Source organism: Oncorhynchus masou, chromosome 9, assembly GCF_036934945.1.
Source record: "Oncorhynchus masou masou isolate Uvic2021 chromosome 9, UVic_Omas_1.1, whole genome shotgun sequence".
Taxonomy (NCBI): domain Eukaryota; kingdom Metazoa; phylum Chordata; class Actinopteri; order Salmoniformes; family Salmonidae; genus Oncorhynchus; species Oncorhynchus masou.
In genome coordinates, this window is record NC_088220.1 from 29,126,817 (window position 1) to 29,146,752 (window position 19,936).

The 19,936-nt window shown below is 45.9% G+C and overlaps 1 protein-coding gene and 2 pseudogenes across 1 annotated transcript; all 3 read right to left on the bottom strand.

The window, feature by feature from the left end:
- Window positions 1-1,408: 1,408 nt before the first annotated feature.
- On the bottom strand, window positions 1,409-7,796 carry LOC135544982 (neuronal acetylcholine receptor subunit alpha-9-II-like; annotated as a pseudogene).
- Window positions 7,797-8,493: 697 nt separating this feature from the next.
- Window positions 8,494-12,209, bottom strand: LOC135545789 (ubiquitin-conjugating enzyme E2 K-like). Its single transcript, XM_064973673.1, has 7 exons — window positions 11,777-12,209; window positions 10,751-10,844; window positions 10,390-10,448; window positions 10,190-10,272; window positions 9,969-10,068; window positions 9,635-9,763; window positions 8,494-9,423 (listed from the first exon to the last, which is right to left on the bottom strand). Exons 1-7 carry the CDS (start codon window positions 11,837-11,839, stop codon window positions 9,349-9,351), a joined length of 603 nt encoding a protein of 200 aa, XP_064829745.1. The 5' UTR covers window positions 11,840-12,209; the 3' UTR covers window positions 8,494-9,348.
- A 4,490-nt stretch (window positions 12,210-16,699) lies between these two features.
- On the bottom strand, window positions 16,700-19,699 carry LOC135544983 (beta-klotho-like; annotated as a pseudogene).
- Between the last annotated feature and the right edge of the window lie 237 nt (window positions 19,700-19,936).

Sequence of the window (19,936 nt, forward strand, 5' to 3'; positions counted from 1 at the left end):
TGGGGTGATTATAGCGTGCTTCGGGCTCCTGCAGGCGGCTCACCGTGCACTAATAAGACCAGAGACAGGCTTCCCCAGTGCGCAAATGTGAGAGATTTCACTCCCAGACACATCATACCTCAGCATGACATTCACTTCCCTGAAGAGGATGATGCCTGCTCAGGCTGAACTCCTTCCTGAGGAGGAATAGATTGGCATTAACATGTCAGAGGAGTTTCACCAGTTAAGAGCGTCTGCTAAATGACTTAAATGTAAATGTTATGTATCAGTAAAGACAATGTACTATTTGTTACCTAAACGCCTCATCTCTTTAATACTGGTTGGGTATGAAACAAGTAACCATGGCAGCGTTTACACAGACAGCCCAATTCTGATCTTTTTTTTCACTAATTGGTCTTTTGACCAATCAGATCAGCTCTGAAAAACAGTTGGTGTGAAAAGATCTGATGTGACTGGTCAAAAGACCAATTAGTGGAAAAAAAGATCAGAATTGTGCTGCTACATCCGAAGATCCTCCCCACTGTATTGACTCAATACATTATAGAAAGTCAGATAAAGGGACATATGACCAATCAAGATTTGTTTTTTTTTGTGTGTAAACTACATGTAAAGTGATTGTTGTAAAGACATCTGATTTGTCCCCTAATTGAGTGAGTGTCCCCTAATTGTCATGGGTCTGTGGCATCCATCTGTGCCCGGTTCAGGTGGAGAGAGATGAGAGATGTCTGCCCTCTGCTGGATATACAGGGTAGTAGTGACATTAGGCTCCATAGGGACAAATGGGGATCAACTGTTTTTTAACTGAGGTATACAGGGGGCTCACTGGTCATACACTTTGTCCTTTGAGTGGTTGACTACTTCCATGAGGTGAGTAGTGTCAGGCGTACACGACTCTACTACAATCACGACCTGCCACGCACACCTGAACGTTACCAAGTTCATGGTATGGGTGACTGGAGGGGGTAAACTCATTGTGTTGCATAATTTATGGTCCATATTATCTTAGATCTACACAGCGCCTGTTTGGAAACAAAGCAGTCATTAACTAAATGATTTTGAAGAGAAAAATGATTCCAGGCCTGTGGATCCAGAGCGAGGCCTTTGTCACGGAACCCCCTGGAGTCTGATTTCAGACTGGTGAATAAGATGTGATGGTTCCTCTGGTTCCATTTAGTGGAGAGATGAGGATAGGAAGGGTGAATGGAGTTCAGAGACAACAGTGATTGGTGTGTGTACTGTTCATTTGCACACATTTTACACTTGCAGTTACATTTGAAGCAATTGAATAAATTTGATGTTTTTAATTTAAAATGCATTTGTCTGTCTGTAAGGAGATGACAAGAAAGAGTGAAATGATTTGACTTCAGTAATGTCATATAACAGTCCAATAGTCTTTCTTCCATTGTTGTCATGGCGCCTTGCCGATAATCAGAATGATCATGAGGAAGACCGTGATGAAGAAGATCCACATAAAATAACCTATCCATCACCCTGGCAACCTTCTGCAAGAGGCCCTCTGCTACCGGAAGCAGATGGCGATGTACTCCACGTTCCGCACCAGCTTGGAGTCCACCCCGGGTAAGCTGATGCCATGACTACAGAACACACGGGTCAAAGTTTACTGAGGCCACCACAGCAGCGACCACGGTTGCCTTTTCAACCTCTGGACAGCATGGAAGCGCCTCCTTACAGCAATCCCCCAGGGAGAGGTTCCCGTTGGACTCAAAACATTCATACTTGGAGCTGGGTCTTCTAATCTCTGGTGATGTGGTGTTGGGGGTCAAGGCTTGGGGTGACGTTGAGGTCCATGAGTTTGGGATCCGGAGTGTTTGTGGCGGTACTGGTTCTCTCGCCCGCTGTGGCCTCCCAGTTTCCCATTGGCCTGGTGGTGGGGCTGAAGATGGGGTGGTGGAAGTCGTCCTGTCCATAGTGTGAGGAGGAAGAGGAGGGGGAAGAGGTGGCAGGGACACAGTTCTCTCTCACCTCGTAGACCAAGATCATCTTGGGCATGTAGTTGATGATGAGGACCCAATGGGGGACGGGTTTGGCGTCGGCACAACAGAAATGGATGTTCATGATGAAGACGGTGAGAGCTGTGGAGGCTGTGATCATTGTCATGGTAGCGACGTACTACTTTCCTGTGTGACAGACAGAAGAGAGGAAAACAACTTACTTCATGTAAATACATGGATTCTGTGTGTGTGTGTGTGTGTGTGTGTGTGTGTCTGCACTCACCAATAAGGGGTACATAATCAGACGACGGCATTCTCTGTGTGTGTGTCTGCACTCACCAATAAGGGGTACATAATCAGACGACGGCATTCTCTCGGCCACCATGAGCTGGAACACGGTCAAGGCCAGCAGCACGGTGACCCCCAGGGACACCTTCTCCCCAGAGTCAGCTGGCAGGAAGAAGCCCAGCGGGGCCAGGAAGGAGATGAGGAAGCGGGGCAGAAGGTTAAAGATGCAGAAGGAGGAGCGGCGTTGTAGCAGGACGGTGTAGGTGATATCAGGGTAGGGATCGGAGCAACAGTCGTACATGATGACGATCTTGGTGGCCGGCATGCCGTGGCATTCCCACTTCACGTTCTCTACGAAGTCCGGCAGGTCCTCACTGTCCATGCCCATGGCTATGTCAACCTGGGAAGAGACATCGGAATAGAGGGTGAAATACAATAGGAGTGTAACAGTGGTGTTTCAGAGCATGTATAATGCACACACACACACACAATGACTTTGTCTGCATTGCTAATGGCAGAATGACATCACCACATACAGGACTGTGTGTCTGCCTGTCTGTGGTAGGGCAGTCTGAAGCAGTAGGACAGGGTGGGTCTGCCTGTCTGTGGTAGGGCATTCTGAAGCAGTAGGACAGGGTGTGTCTGCCAGTCTGTGGTAGGGCAGTCTGAAGCAGTAGGACAGGGTGTGTCTGCCAGTCTGTGGTAGGGCAGTCTGAAGCAGTAGGACAGGGTGTGTCTGCCAGTCTGTGGTAGGGCAGTCTGAAGCAGTAGGACAGGGTGGGTCTGCCTGTCTGTGGTAGGGCATTCTGAAGCAGTAGGACAGGGTGTGTCTGCCAGTCTGTGGTAGGGCAGTCTGAAGCAGTAGGACAGGGTGTGTCTGCCAGTCTGTGGTAGGGCAGTCTGAAGCAGTAGGACAGGGTGTGTCTGCCAGTCTGTGGTAGGGCAGTCTGAAGCAGTAGGACAGGGCAGGGTGTGTCTGCCAGTCTGTGGTAGGGCAGTCTGAAGCAGTAGGACAGGGTGTGTCTGCCAGTCTGTGGTAGGGCAGTCTGAAGCAGTAGGACAAGGTGTGTCTGCCTGTCTGTGGTAGGGCAGTATGAAGCAGTATGACAGGGTGTGTCTGCCAGTCTGTGGTAGGGCAGTCTGAAGCAGTAGGACAAGGTTTGTCTGCCAGTCTGTGGTAGGGCAGTCTGAAGCAGTAGGACAGGGTGTGTCTGCCAGTCTGTGGTAGGGCATTCTGAAGCAGTAGGACAGGGTGTGTCTGCCAGTCTGTGGTAGGGCAGTCTGAAGCAGTAGGACAGGGTGTGTCTGCCTGTCTGTGGTAGGGCATTCTGAAGCAGTAGGACAGGGTGTGTCTGCCAGTCTGTGGTAGGGCATTCTGAAGCAGTAGGACAGGGTGTGTCTGCCAGTCTGTGGTAGGGCAGTCTGAAGCAGTAGGACAGGGTGTGTCTGCCTGTCTGTGGTAGGGCATTCTGAAGCAGTAGGACAGGGTGTGTCTGCCAGTCTGTGGTAGGGCAGTCTGAAGCAGTAGGACAAGGTATCGTGCCACATCTGACGGATTCACAGCTATCAATACCTGGTTCCTCTCATCCTGCACACACACACATAGATGCAGGTGCCCACATACCGCAGACACATGCACACAGCAGTCACACACACACACACAAGACATGTGGACACACACACAGATAAGGGCAATATACTAGCGAACAGTCTTATTCTTCTTGTCATTGTATCTCTCTCTCTCTCTCTCATTAACCCACTAAAGTCTCAGATTAGCTTTCATACAGTGAAATTCAGACCCAGCTATCTGTCAATATCAGGTGGATGAGGAGTTTAGATGGGGGGGGGGGGGGGGGGTTGTCACTGCCAGAACCTGACACATTGCTTGACCAAAGCATGGAACCAAGGAGTAATGGGACACTCAAAAAACACACACACACACACACACTCACCATTAGTCTGTCTGCATTTCAAAGTAATATCATCCCAGAGACACGGAGTGAGTTGGCAGTAGGAAAGCTCTCTTTAGAGAGCACTGGACAAGGTACACTTAGTAACACACACACACACAAATGGGAGGTTGACACTCCACTGAACTGAAAGAGTATATGGCTGCTAACTGTAGGCCTGTACAGTACATCTGACGTCTCTTATACACGTCAACAGAGGAACCAATTGGATAACTAATACAGCATGTTCAAGGTACAGTACTTGTGCCTTGCATACATAGGTAAAAGAACAGGCGAGTCAGAGTTGACGGACTATATGTGTCTTAGCAATGAGCAGAACAGCGCTGGCTGGTTCCTCTGATCTAAAGTACATGATCTCTCTCTACGATATCTCTCAGAAGAGTTATCCTCTGTATACGTACACACAGTATTTGATCAGGGGATATACATTTTGTCAAAGCCTCATTGTGAGAGAAGCCGGTCATAGATTACCAGTGGTCCTCTACTCGTCGCTGAGACCTAGTCAATAATCTCTGAGACATGCCTTTGATCTGGGAGAGAGTGATCTGCAGGGTGACGTTCAGGGCTTTGTTTGTGTCCTCAACTGGCCACAGGGCTTTCGAGTAGTTCTCCATCAGGTCAGTGAGCAGCTGCTGTGCGTACTGGCCCTGAGCCGAGAGGGCCACTACAATAGGAGAATAGAAGTCAGTCTTATCTGTGAAAGAATACAGAAGGTAGGCCAATTTGTTGTATGTACGTATGTATGTACGTACAGTCGTGGCCAAAAGTTGAGAATGACACAAATATTCATTTTCACAAAGTTTGCTGCCTTTTGTCAAATATTACTATGGAATACTGAAGTATAATTACAAGCATTTCATAAGTGTTAAAGGCTTTATTGACACTTACATGAAGTTGATGCAAAGAGTCAATACTTGCAGTGTTGACCCTTTTTCAAGACCTCTGCAATCCGCCCTGGCATGCTGTCAATTAACTTCTGGGCCACGTCCTGACTGATTGCAGCCCAATCTTGCATAATCAATGCTTGAAGTTTGTCAGAATTTGTGGGTTTTTGTTTGTCCACCTGCCTCTTGAGGATTGACCACAAGTTCTCAACGGGATTAAGGTCTGGGGAGTTTCCTGGCCATGGACCCAAAAGATCAATGTTTTGTTCCCTGATCCACTTAACTATCGCTTTTGCCTTATGGCAAGGTGCTCCATCATGCTGGAAAAGGCATTGTTCGTCACCAAACTGTTCCTGGATGGTTGGGAGAAGTTGCTCTCGGAGAATGTGTTGGTACCATTCTTTATTCATGGCTGTGATGTTAGGCAAAATTGTGAGTGAGCCCACTCCCTTGGCTGAGAAGCAACCCCACACATTAATGGTCTCAGGATGCTTTACTGTTGGCATGACATAGGACTGATGGTATGGCTCACCTTGTCTTCTCCAGAAAGGGAAAGGGGATTCATCAAAGAAAATGACTTTACCCCAGTCCTCAGCAATCCTATCCCTGTACCTTTCGCAGAATATCAGTCTGTCCCTGATGTTTTTCCTGGAGAGAAGTGGCTTCTTTGCTGCCCTTCTTGACACCAGGCCATCCTCCAAAAGTCTTCACCTCACTGTGCGTGCAGATGCACTCACAACTGCCTGCTGCCATTCCTGAGCAAGCTCTGTACTGGTGGTGCCCCGATCCCGCAGCTGAATCAAATTTAGGAGACGGTCCTGGCGCTTGCTGGACATTCTTGGGCGCCCTGAAGCCTTCTTCACAACAATTGAACTGCTCTATTTGAAGTTCTTGATGATCCGATAAATGGTTGATTTAGGTGCAATCTTACTGGCAGCAATATCCTTGCCTGTGAAGCCTTTTTGTGCAAAGCAATGATGACGGCACGTGTAACCATGGATGACAGAGGAAGAACAATGATTCCAAGTACCACCCTCCTTTTGAAGCTTCCAGTCTATTATTCGACCTCAATCAGCTTGACAGAGTGATCTCCAGCCTTGTCCTCGTCAACACTCACACCTGTGTTAATGAAAGAATTACTGACATGATGTCAACTGATCCTTTTGTGGCAGGGCTGAAATGCAGTGGAAATGTTTCGGGGGGGATTCAGTTCATTTGCATGGCAAAGAGGGACTTTGCAATTAATTGCAATTCATCTGATCACTCTTCATACCATTCTGGAGTATATGCAAATTGACGTCATACAAACTGAGGCAGCAGACTTTGTAAAAATTTATATTTGTGTCATTCTCAAAACTTTTAAATTTGACTGTAGGCTACTTCCTCTGCCAAGGGGTCTAATAATTTATGGCAGGGATGGTATGGTATTAGCCCCATGGAATGCTGGTTCAAGCCTCCCTCCATTGTTACCCACTCAATGGAACGAATAGCCCACATTGGGGAAGGGTCCTGTCTCGAGAGTTGTCTGGGGTGTGGAAAGATGTGACGCCTTGGTCGCAAGTGCAAGTCGCATCCCGCGTAATCCAATGCGTAAAATGAGCTCACTGGGACGTTTTAAATATAAAAGCAACTATGTCAATCTAGGTCAGAAATAAGACTGTTAATATAATTTAAAATAAGGCAGACATACGTTTCCATTTCCATGGGCTTAACTCCATTGTAGGATTTCCCAAACACGTGCTAAGTACAGCTAATGTCAATGACTTACCATCGAGCAAAAACATCGCAAAGCACACAATTGGAAACATCTTCCGCGTTTAGGATGAATGTCCAGAAGGAACCAGGAGGAAGTTGGCTCAACATACACCCGCTCCTTTGTTTAAATCCATCCAGGTTTGCATGACGTCCATTCAACCCCAATTGAGCTCAATTGCTTATAACAGCCCTCCTCGCGCTTTAGGGCAGCAGAGATACGGAATAGGACCCCGGCTATCACGTAGAAGTCAGAGACGGCGGAAACCTAATCAAATCAAACCAGATGTCCCCGGACCATAGGCACAACACACAGGATGTATGCAGCTGTAAATCAAACTATTGGCAGGTGTGCTCGCGAGGCAGACACTGGCTGAAGCAGAAGGTTCAATGTAATAGGCTTAGACCTACCAATTTGTTGATCAATGGGCTCAGGTTTGGATAGGGCATAGGAATGGTTTGTGTGATTTTATCATCATGGATACCAGGGTAATCAAATGGTTAGGCCTACAATTTCCAATCAAATACAAAGACTGGATGTGGGTTTTGGTTGCCTTGGAGGGCCCTTAGGAGACCTGGGTAATGGGACATTGAGGGAATAGATGGTGCAGGATTATATCTGGGTGGTATAACCAGTAGACGATTTCCTATGAGGGTATTCAAGTCCAAAATATAGGGTTGGCTTCTTCACAAAACCTAAAGCTGGGACCTAAGCTGTTGCCACCCTGACACTTACTCAGATCACATCTCACTTTACTAAGTATCACCTACACTAAATCCCAGAGCTTTTCTCAGCTCTGGCAGAAGACTTTGGTGGCGTGTCAGGGGAGAGATATTCATCAAGGTAACAAAGAGAGATACAAAACAAGCTATTGTGACTTGGGAAACCTGACGTTGGCTTTGTCTGTATCTCGATAGCAGGTGTCGCTGTGCAGCAGGGGAGTCTGCATGGGTCGCAATAGGGAAACTAAGGCCGAACTCCAGCCCCCAGACACAGTAGGCCTGTTTACACACAGACTGATACAAGCTTGTGTGTAAGGGCATTCTTCCCAGTGCAGGCATGCTGCAATATGGGTATCGGAGAGCACTGCCAGGTTCACTCCTATGTTAAAAGATGGACTTGTTGGCAAGGCTGGCTCAGACACAACACGCTACCTACCCTGCCATCTGGTTGTGTTCAGCCTAATAACTCTCGCCTGACTACACAAACAATATGCTCTGTGGCTTTTCTCAAACAAGAACTGATAGCCCATTGTACAATGTGTTAATCTAGTTCATGCTCCGATCCACTAGCATGTGGGGTTTTAATCATGTCTAGACAGAATCAACCCATTTAGTAAGTCCTTTCATGCTACTGATAGTGCAGTGCATACAAATTATTTAAATAAACATGCATATGTATGCAGCCTGCTTACACACACAATTCTATATTGTATTGCATATGTTTGTTCTACTTTCCTCTAGTATATAATTCCCACTGGACTTTGTTTCTTCCAGCATTATAAATTTAGCTTCTCACCCTAGATTTTTGTACACATACAGGGAGGGAAGACTACTAATCGCACACACAAATGCAAACACACAATACTCAAAGTAATTTGGCAATATAATGAATTTCTAAATAGCAAATAAAAACATCACCACACATTTTGGATTAATTTACACAGACTTTAATAGCTTTATTTACAGATGAATTCTTTTGACAGGTTTTTTTTTTTTACCTCTGTTGGCGTTGTTCAGTGGATGCGATATCTTTCAAAACACTTTTCTTTTATTTTTTAACTCCCAGTCTTAAATTTGCTTGAGTAGCGTTATCGGTAAACAGTGCGCTGAGCGTTTCTGTTTTTTGTTTTCTTTCTCTTTTTAAAAACGGGAATCTAATCATCTTCCTGTAGGAGGCCAGAACCAGATAAAAAAAGGGAGAAGAAAGAGTGATGATGATAGTCATGACAGGGTTGAGGGGTGGGGCTCCCTGCTGATGGGATGGAGAGTTTAGGATGGTAAGACTAAGCCAGTTGACACATCATGTGGATACTGCAAGTGCTAGGAAACATCAGTGATGTGGTAAGTGCCAAAATGGTGGAGATTTCTCTGTTCAAACAATCTTACAACACTTCCTTACTTTCTTCAAGGTCATAACTGATGTAAAAGGATTGTATACGTCATAGGACACCGGTGGAGAATGTTGAGACAAAGCCAGCGACTGAAGGAGTTGGGGTGGTAATGGACATGAATAGCATGAGTAGAGAGGGAGAGGAATGGCACATGGCCTAAGGGAAGGAGTCATTTGAATGAAGTATGTGAAATGATGGCAGGGAACAGTGGCAACATGAAGATGGAGGAGAGTGGTACAGAGATGTTGACAATGGGAGAAACGCCAGGAGGTTGAAAGGGGGTAACCAACAGGTAGATAAGAGGGGTGAGGGATCAGAGGGACAGCAGGGAAAAGGGCTACAGATGGAGGGAGACTGAAGGAGAGGGGTCAGATGGGGGCATTGAGACTCAGTTACTGAGCAGTAGCTCTGTTGCTGTCTCCACATCCCAGGATTTCGACGACAACGCCACTATTACTGCATTCTGTGGAGACGGGACAAACAGGAGTGTAAGAAGTTTAGAACACTGTCAGAACTGTGCTACAGTATTCAAAACACAAAACTGAGATCCATTGGTGAACCATATTAAAATGGGATCAAAGAACATCACCTATCAACAGTGGTCTCGTAATACCATAATAAAGCATAAATGACTTATGAAGGTATGAGACAGTAATAAGGGGTTGGTCACTCACTTTGTCAAAGCCCATGGCACAGAGTTTGTCTATTTTGCGTGTGTACTCTGGGCTGGAGGAGGGGGCGCCAGCATACACATGAGACCAGAGTCTGGCCGTCTGTTTGAACATCTCTGGGTTCTGCTTATACTGGGGGGGGGGGGCAAAAAGAGAAAGAAATAAAGAACACATCACAATACCGAGCAGGCAGCAGCATAAGAAACCTCACTAGGTGACAATTTAGTAAATCACATTTACTCAACGAACAAATGGCAAAATCTACAAACAAATTAGAGGCATACTTATTATGCATACTCTCCCTCTCTCACACACAGACACCCAGTCTTCCTCTCACCTGATTGGCCACCACAGCGTCCTGTGGGTCATCTGGCTCTGCAGCTGCCAGTAAGGCCTGTAGTGACAACAGCACTGTCCTCAGCGTCATAGCTGCCGCCCTGTCAGACACACAGAGGAGATGTTATTAGAGTACTAAGAACTGGGATCATCCCTAACTAAGACATAACAATTGATTTTTGTTATTTTTTTTTTAAAGAGTATTGGAACAGAGTGACTAACCACTGGTCTTTGAGGATGTCCAGACATATAGCACCTGTGACTGAGCTGATGTTGGGATGCCAGATCTTTGTGATAAATCGCACCTGGGAAGCACATAAACAAGCAAGTGAATTAGCAAAGGACTTCACCCTGACACAGGTCAATGTTGACAAAATTCACAACTGAACTATAAACATTAGAATGTAATTTTGTATACATACCTTTGGTGGATTGAAGGGATATGTTTCTGGAATTTTAATTTCTAGTTGATATCTGCCACCTGAAAAATACAGAAAGCAAATAGTTATGACAGCAAGAACGTCAACATATGCACAAGTACTGACTAAAATATGGGATCAAGCGACTGCTCAAACCTTCTGTAACCTTTTGCATGACACAAGCCTAGCTCCCTTGATGGAAAAATGCTTTGAATCCTATTGTGGCACAGTAGACAGACTAGAGTTTGACCCAGGTAAGCTAAGTATGTCTGCCTCAGCCCTCAACTAAACACAGGTAGGTGTGTCCCGGGTAAACCAGTTAGGTGTGTCCACAGTCCCAAGTCAGTAAACCCTGGCCTCTCACCTTCATACGGCGTGTCAGGTGGTCCTGCAATCTCCCCCTTCAGCTCTGTGAAGTTCTCATCCACTAGGTCCACCTTTATCTGGTTTCTACTCGTCTGTCAGAGAAGGAGAGAAGCAGAGGTCATCAGTTGGTTCTGTCACAGAGCATGTGCTGGGGTGTAAGGAAAGGAGGGGTAGCCATAAGAGGGGACCTCATCTCTACCCAACTTCCTCTCAACAGACATACTCACAGAACGTACGGTGACAGCTAATACGTTCACATGACCTGTCTCCTTCCACTTGAATATGATATCATTTGATAAGAAGCAACAGTGTGAGAACTTTGTCAGGTCCAAGTTGTGCTACAGATTCTTACGGGATATGCAAAACTAGTTGGCTAACGTTAACTCCACTCACAATTAAAATACTACCATGACATGACACTTATGTTGCTCAATACCTTTAACTTTCAATGCATGGCATGAAGCATGTCATAATCACCTGCAACAGGACAAGAAGGTAGAAAATGTCACGCTAGCTTTCGAACCCAAATCTGCCAATGCGGCAGAAGTTGACACCCTGGTAGTAAAAACACAGCGTTAACTGTGGGTGGCAAATATCATACTTCTTAGTTGACTAGTTACCTACCACCCATCGTCTGACGTTAAAAAGGTTAATTAAGCCTCATATTAAACCAGCGTGACTTTTTTCAATGCTTAGCTAGCTACCTTCGCTGGAAACGCTAATGTTACCATCAAGGCAGGGAATTTCCTGTAGGCTAGTTAAGTTAGCAGCATAACGTTCACCAACGTTGCGAACAATCCAGTCACGCGTTCCTTCCTTGGCCTCCGTTTGCAAACAGGGTGGTTAGCGCCTTGTCCTTCACCTTTGTTAACATCTGGCTAAGTAACCTCAGTAGCTAGCTAGCATATAATAAAACACTCACTTTCAACAACAGGCAATCGTGTTAGACACTAACTCAGTTAGCTTGCTAGCTAGCTAGATATTTAGCGTATCGTTCACGGTCGATTGAAAAAAATAAGCCCACCTCCTCGCTTTTGAGAACCTCTTTAAATTCCCGTTTTATCCTTTGAACCGCGATGTTGGCCATGATTTCGCCGTGTTTCTGTCGGAAGGGAACACGATCCTCTCGCTCAGTCAGGCCTCGCTTGGCTTCAGCCCTACTAGTAGCTAGCTAACCCAGCTAATTCGCAGTCCCCCTCGCACTTTCGTTCTTTCTGCCTGTCACTTTTGGATCCAAGCAACAATAACAGTTGCAAGGGTACAGCTAGTTACCACTAAATGCTAAGTTCTGCGCAAACGTGACTGAGCCACGATGTCATAAAATATATCGCTAGCTAGTTACTAAAGAGCCGAGGGACATGTGTATTTTCTGGAAGAATTGTCACAATGTACGCAGTTGACAGTTTGTGATGCTGGAAACATTTTAATACCAACTGCAAGCAAGCTGAAAAGCGGATCATGTGATTTCGACAGCATTGCTTTGCTGTACGCTACTTGTCATTAGTTCCCTCCTTGTCATTACATTCCAGAGACGCTTGTCTGCAATAACTAGTACACCTATTTATTGTATGAGTGGACAATGAAAAACAGGCCGAGAATTGCTTATATATGCTTGATTATATTGTTCAAAGTATAATTTAATATATAAATAATTACACTGTACATTTAACATTAGATTTATTGTTACCTATCTGGACCTCAATGATGCAACAATGGGGCAACATTCAGTATCTGCTCATAGAAAAATATGTATCTGGGACAACTCAATTCAGCAGTATATACGTATATATGGTTTACTGCTTCATTACGCCCTTGCTGGATCTAGAATGCTGATGAGGAAGCGATAAGCATAGGATGAGAACAACGTCCAAAATAATTCTATCAATCTATCAGAACAAACAAAGCCTTTCCTCATTTGTATTAGTGGTCTTTGACTGTCACAAACTAGAAAAACTGCTTCGTGTGGAGATGCCATATCGCTACAAATAACAGCTCAAGATGACTTAACTATCTACGTATGTCAGTTCATTTACATACTAAAATCAGAATCAGACTCTGTGGTAGACTATGGTATTAATTCATCCTGTACTCTGTCTCTGACTATTTTCTACCTTTCTCAGCCTGTGTATCATGGTCAGCTCTTTCTCTCTGTATTCTCGCCAAGGGCCTTGAACTAGCGTTGGGACATAAGACCCCCACTCGGGGGCAGCATTGTCTCAAAGAATCAGTGCGCGCATAGAACAGCAACATTTCTGGCACAATCAAAGCTTCTACAACAGGTAACATCAATTTGAAAAAGGGAAAGCTGCAACATACAGTTGTATTTTATTGAATTTCATATATAGCAAATTATTATGGTGTAATTTACAGAATAACATATTATGTATTTACAATGACATTAGACATCTTTACCCCCTCAATAAAATCGCGCAATAAATGTGTCGCACTAAACAAGTGCTTGAGTTGGCCATCCATAGATAACATGGCTCTGGAGCCAAGAGAGAAAAATACTTCTGCCATCAGTCCAGACGCCCTGTGAACTCCCTATGATTACAAGTATACAAGACATGAGATCAGGACACCGAGTGATACACACTAACAAGTCATACAGGGCAGTCTATTGTTGGCTTACACGACACACGATCAGTCTAGGCCCCTTACTTTTTTCAATCTTTACTAATGACATGCCACTGGCTTTGAGTAAAGCCAGAGTGTCTATGTATGCGGATGACTCAACACTATACATGTCAGCTACTACAGCGACCAAAATGACTGCTTAACAAAGAAGTGCAGTTAGTTTCAGAGTGGGTGGCAAGGAATAAGTTAGTATAATATATCTAAAACTAAAATCATTGTATTTGGTACAAATCAGGTGACCAAACTGCATGGAGTAACCCTGGATTGTAAACTGTCATGGTCAAAATATATTGATACAACAGTGGCTAAGATGGGGAGAATAAAAAAGTCCATAATAATAATAAAGCGCTGCTCTACCTTAACAGCACTATCAACAAGGCAGGTCCTAGTTTCTACCTTCTTAACAGCACTATCAACAAGGCAGGTCCTAGTTTCTACCTTCTTAACAGCACTATCAACAAGGCAGGTCCTAGTTTCTACCTTCTTAACAGCACTATCAACAAGGCAGGTCCTAGTTTCTACCTTCTTAACAGCACTATCAACAAGGCAGGTCCTAGTTTCTACCTTCTTAACAGCACTATCAACAAGGCAGGTCCTAGTTTCTACCTTCTTAACAACACTATCAACAAGGCAGGTCCTAGTTTCTACCTTCTTAACAGCACTATCAACAAGGCAGGTCCTAGTTTCTACCTTCTTAACAGCACTATCAACAAGGCAGGTCCTAGTTTCTACCTTCTTAACAGCACTATCAACAAGGCAGGTCCTAGTTTCTACCTTCTTAACAGCACTATCAACAAGGCAGGTCCTAGTTTCTACCTTCTTAACAGCACTATCAACAAGGCAGGTCCTAGTTTCTACCTTCTTAACAGCACTATCAACAAGGCAGGTCCTAGTTTCTACCTTCTTAACAACACTATCAACATGGCAAGTCCTAGTTTCTACCTTCTTAACAGCACTATCAACAAGGCAGTGTCAGGACCCGGTTTCGAACCTGGGTCTCCGGAGTGAGAAACAGTCACTTAACCAACTGAGCCATGAATAGACAGCAGAACCCAGAAGATGAGGCAGACACAGCAGTACTTAAGACGGTGTATTTAATAAAGAAAAATCCTAAAAAACAAAAATGGCAAATCCAAAAGGTGGTAGGGAAAAAACACAAAAAGACCTCAAAAGAAACTCACCAAAAATAAACAAAAAAACACAGAATACCACAAGAACTTCACCCGGAAACGACAAGAGCACACAGAACACTAGGGCAGGTGCCAACATACAAACACAGAGCACAGAACTGAGGGAAACAAAGGGTTTAAATACAATCAGGGAAAACGAGACACAGGTGCAAACAATAATGGGGATCAAGGGAAAAACACAGGGACAAAAAGCACAATGGGGACATCTACTGACAAAAACCCGGAACAACCCTGGCCAAATCCTGACAGGCAGGTCCTACAGGCCCTAGTTTCTACCTTCTTAACAACACTATCAACAAGGCAGGTCCTACAGGCCCTAGTTTCTACCTTCTGAACAACACTATCAACAAGGCAGGTCCTACATGCCCTAGTTTCTACCTTCCTAACAGCAATATCAACAAGGCAGGTCCTACAGGTCCTAGTTTCTACCTTCTTAACAACACTATCAACATGGCAGGTCCTAGTTTCTACCTTCTTAACAGCACTATCAACAAGGCAGGTCCTACAGGCCCTAGTTTCTACCTTCTTAACAGCATTATCAACAAGGCAGGTCCTACAGGCCCTAGTTTCTACCTTCTTAACAACACTATCAACAAGGCAGGTCCTACAGGCCCTAGTTTCTACCTTCTTAACAGCACTATCAACAAGGCAGGTCCTACAGGCCCTAGTTTCTACCTTCTTAACAACACTATCAACAAGGCAGGTCCTACGGGCCCTAGTTTCTACCTTCTTAACAACACTATCAACAAGGCAGGTCCTACAGGCCCTAGTTTCTACCTTCTTAACAACACTATCAACAACAATTGTTCAGTCGTGTGGTCATGTGCCACAAAAAGGGACTTAGGAAACAGACACATGCATACACAAACATGATAACATACGCACTACACACAAATGGATTTAGTACTGTAAATATGTGGTAGTGGTGGAGTAGAGGCCTGAGGGCACACAGTGTGTTGTGAAATCTGTGAATGTATTGTAATGTTTTTAAAATGGTATAAACTGCCTTAATTTAGCTGGACCCCAGGAAGAGTAGCTGCTGCCTTGGCAGCATGAGGATTCATAATAAATACAAATGTTTCTGATAGTTTCTGATGTTTCTGATAGTAGGCTACAAACTGTCAATTGTATTCATTGGAGATGCATTGTTTTTCAATATGTGGGATCTCTAGGGCTCAGACAGAGACTATTAGTCACTTGGTATTGGTAAAGATGACCCCTTGGCCCTCGCTGATCCCGCTGTGTTGAGCACAATCCCAGTGGGCTTGTGGATTAGAGTGAAGTTTCCCCCTAGACACTGCTCTACAGTCAGTTTTGGGTTTTTCCTCTCAGTTCAGGAGGGTAAGCGGATCCTAGACCTGTCCCCAAGAACCATTACGACAGGACCAAACGCCTAGCAGCTGACCACTCGGATCCCTTCTGTCACACGCTGCAGGGCCACTCTCTCCCACAGCTGACACTTCATCCCCAATGGGACAGGACACACCGGCACCCCCTACTCCTAGTCCTCTTCCTCCTGACGATGATGATGATGACTGCCACTAGCACAGCTAGCGTGACGGGGAGACATGCAGTGAAGAACAGCAGGGGTTTGTTCTCTGAGATGCGAGAGCAGATGGAACACACTGTCCGGCGGTTGCTGACCCTACAGGAAGATGTGACGTTGTTGCCAGGGAAACCACTGCAGTCAATGATCCCTCGGTAGGCTGCGATGGAGGTTTTGGCTTGGGACTGGAAAGAGGTGAAGAGGCCGAACTGACGGACGTGTTGATCCTGCAGTTTCCAGATGTAGAAGCCCTTTAGGTTGACTCCATCTAACTGACGAGCTGGAGTGGAGAGAAGACAGGGAGAAGTGGGAGGTCAGAGTCACTATTTCTACATACAGAAAAGCCACTTTAAGCAATACCAATAACAACAAGCTGGAGCATGTGTGGGGGCCATAAACCAACTGATGCTTTATTGTGGCTACAGTATTGCACAGAATGGTTGTCTCAGTACAACGGGACAGTTCTCACTGGGATTCACTTTAGGATCTCAAAGGTACCTCATACAGTAAAGTCTGTGAGTTTACTGTATTTTCATTGAAAATGAGAATGTGTTCTTAGCTGACTTGCCTGGTTAAATAAAGGTTAAAAAAAACACAGGAATCTCTGAGCGGTGGTTGCATGTGACTCCAGGAAGGGGTTGGTGTGTTCTACCCAGTCTGCGTGCAGGGCCAGGGACACGTCCTCTCTGTTGGCTGAGATGCTCCCTCTCATAGAGCCTCCAAGCCTTAGTGTGGGCCAGCAGGAGGCTATGGGCTGCCAGATGCTGCTCCTCTCCACTCCATCAGTCTGTTGGGCTCATTGATAGGGATCCAATAACTCACCCAGGGCCCAGCCCTGTAGCAGAGGGCTGCGTAGCTCTGGAAGGCCTCCACCGTGCTCCGGTTCAGCCAGCCTCTGGAGCCATGCACCGGGCCAGGCAAGCCCAGCAGAGGGGCTCTGTTCGTGAGGTAGTAGAGGATGACCATGGCCTCCAGGCCCTGCTTGCGGAGCTCAGTCAGGAGACAGCGATAGAATCTGTTAAAAAGAGTTTGAAGTTATTTAAAATGCAATGTGTATCCATACAGGCGTGCATTCTAGTGTATGTTTGCATGTGTATTAAACATTGAATACGCACTATACAGTGTGCGTCTACCTCAGGGCCTCTGTGTGCACATTAGACAGATCTCCATGGGGCAGGATGAGGGACCAGTTTAGAGCGAAGCGGGAGTGAGATGCCCCTGTGGACTCAAAGAGGCCCAGGTGACCTCGGATGGCCAGGTAGTCATCCTGGTGTGGAGCCTGACCCCTTGGACAGGATGCAGCGCCCTGTCCCCTGTCAGGTTCCAGCTGTACAGATGGGGGTCCAAGAATTGAGGGGAGAAGGGGTGGAAATGGACCTTTAATTAAGGAGAACAAGAATATAAATGTTTGTGTACATTTCTTACAAGGTGTGTAATGACCTAGCTTGCGTATTGTTCTGTTCGAGATCGAGTGCAAAAAAAGCAGAGCAGTTTTACTAAATAAAATCACAACCTCCTTTTCCTTCCTCCTCCCTCTCTCGTCTCTGCATCATGTCCTCTTCTCATCCCCTCACCTGTACGGTTGAGTCGGCCACGCCCCAGTGGAAGTCACATGGGAAACACCCTTTTACCTCTCTGGTGGTCTCATCACCAGTGAAACCGTTGTCCTTTACGACCTGCCTGTAGAACTGAGCAGTGGTCTTTGGGACCCTGGTTCAGTTGGCCTGACTGAAAACCATCCACCAGAGAGCAGGCTGTGTAGCCAAACACTCTGACACTGTCAAACACCATCGCTGGACACCAACAAACACCGAGAGAATTAAATGAGGAGACACAGTTACCACAGAGGTAGAAATAGCACAACAGTGCAGAGGTTAAATATATTAAAGGGGTCAGACTGTCAAATATACTCTCTTGTTGACCTCTGTTTTCCCTAACCCTGCCCCCTCCTCTATCCACTCCTCCCTCCTCACCTTGCAGCACCTTGTTGATGAACCTCGTCATCAGGTAGATAGCGACTGTATCCTCCATCTCCACAGCTGCATCTGAGAAGCACCCCCCCTCCGCCACCAGCACTGGAAGGCCCCCGTACTCCAGCCGCAACCAGCCCAGTACCCGCCTCAGGTTTGGGAACACCCGGCTCTGGCCCAGACACAGATTGTTAGGCCCAAAGGACAGGGAAAGGAAGTCAGCTGTTCCCCTCACCCAGAGCTTCTCCTCAGGGTTGAACTCAGGCAGGAACCATCTATGAGTGGATCTCATAGAGGCTTGGCAGTCACCCTCCACGAACACGGGATTGGCGAACCAGCCAAGCACCGCCTCCATGGACTGCTGGCAGAGGGAACCCAGGACGAAGGACACCTGACCCTTCTGAGTCGGGTGGAAGTGGGTGTTATATGTGTGCCACGCTTTGGCATGCACCTGTAAATGTGTCAATCAAATGGAGGTCAGTTAAACATGCACTGCATTATGGCAGAGACATTGCACATACTACAGATATTGGACCTGTACAGGGTCTAAGTATGTGCTGGGACATAAGTGATTAACAATGAAGCCTGATATTGTCCTAACCTACTGCTGTGCTGTGGTGCCGGTCTGCCCACCCACGAAACTGCTGATGTCACAACCCTTAACCCCCAGTGTCTCCTTAAGTGTCCTGTTTACTGTTCACAGTACTGCTGCTGTAATAAACCTCTCATAGCAAACTGTAAACACACAAGTTAACAAGAAGTCAATGACTGCTAATAGCTGCTGAAGGAGTACAGTGAATATATCACAACTTGAAACCTTTTGGATGAGTTTAATTTATGATTGAAGAAAGCACAGCATGTACCATGGCTGTTAAAGCTTTGTCTTCACCCATTTTCTTTGCAATGTCTTGAACCCAATGAAAAATGCAAACATTCATTGACCACTGATAAAACCTACAGAAGTTCAAAGACTAAAGTCAAGTTCAAAGTCTGACGAAACGGGGTCTCAGTTTCAATCTATCCAACGGGTTCTAATTCACAACATAACCCCCTGTCCCCCCTCCCAATTAGTCACAGATAGTCGTTGCCCTTTTACACCGAACTGGGAACAACTTTCACTTCCGAAATCCTAACCATTCCCATTGGAAGAAAATAAAATACTGACCTAATATTTGCGTCTAGGGGCAACTTGAGACTTCTTCTGACCCTATAACGCTGATGCGCGTGACGAGGAAAGGCAAGTGTGCGTGATGGATGGTAGGAGTGCGTGATGCAGGGTGATCTGGCGCCCTCAAGCTCCAGGGGAGGGAAGAGCAGGAGCAGACGTGACAGAATGTAAATGAGGTTAAAGTAAAAGTTGTCAAAAATATAAATAGTAAAGTACAGATACCACAAAGAAATACTTAAGTAGTACTTTAAAGTATTTTTTACTTTACTTTACTGTACTTTACAACACTGACCTTGACCCTGACTGACACCCTGAAGATGTTGTGGCATACGATGAAGGGTGGAGTCCTCTGTCTCTCCAGGCGTGTGAACTCCCATCCCGTACCCCTGGACAGCCACCAAGGTATGGGTTGTGCATGGTGATCCAGTACCTCCATATGTACCCCAGTGCCTCAACATCATCCTACCAGTGGGTGTAACTGTCACTGCCTGTGTCTGTGACACCTCAGTGGGGGGCCTGAGTGGGTGAAGTGGTCCCAAATTGAAGGGCCTGTCCCGGTCCGAGGCCCCATCGGGTATGGAAGGCAGAGGTCTCAGTGCCCCAGAGGATCCCTGGAGGGAAAGTCCCATTGAGAAAGGACCAGCTCTGGTTGTAAGGCTCTGGGGTGGAGGGC

Coding starts and splice junctions, on each gene's coding strand:
- LOC135545789 (XM_064973673.1), bottom strand. CDS start 11,839: ATGGCCAACATCGCGGTTCAAAGGATAAAACGGGAATTTAAAGAGGTT. Junction 10,845..11,776: donor AGGTTCTCAAAAGCGAGGAG/GTGGGCTTATTT, acceptor CTTCTCTGACAG/ACGAGTAGAAACCAGATAAA. Junction 10,449..10,750: donor ACCTGACACGCCGTATGAAG/GTGAGAGGCCAG, acceptor TGTATTTTTCAG/GTGGCAGATATCAACTAGAA.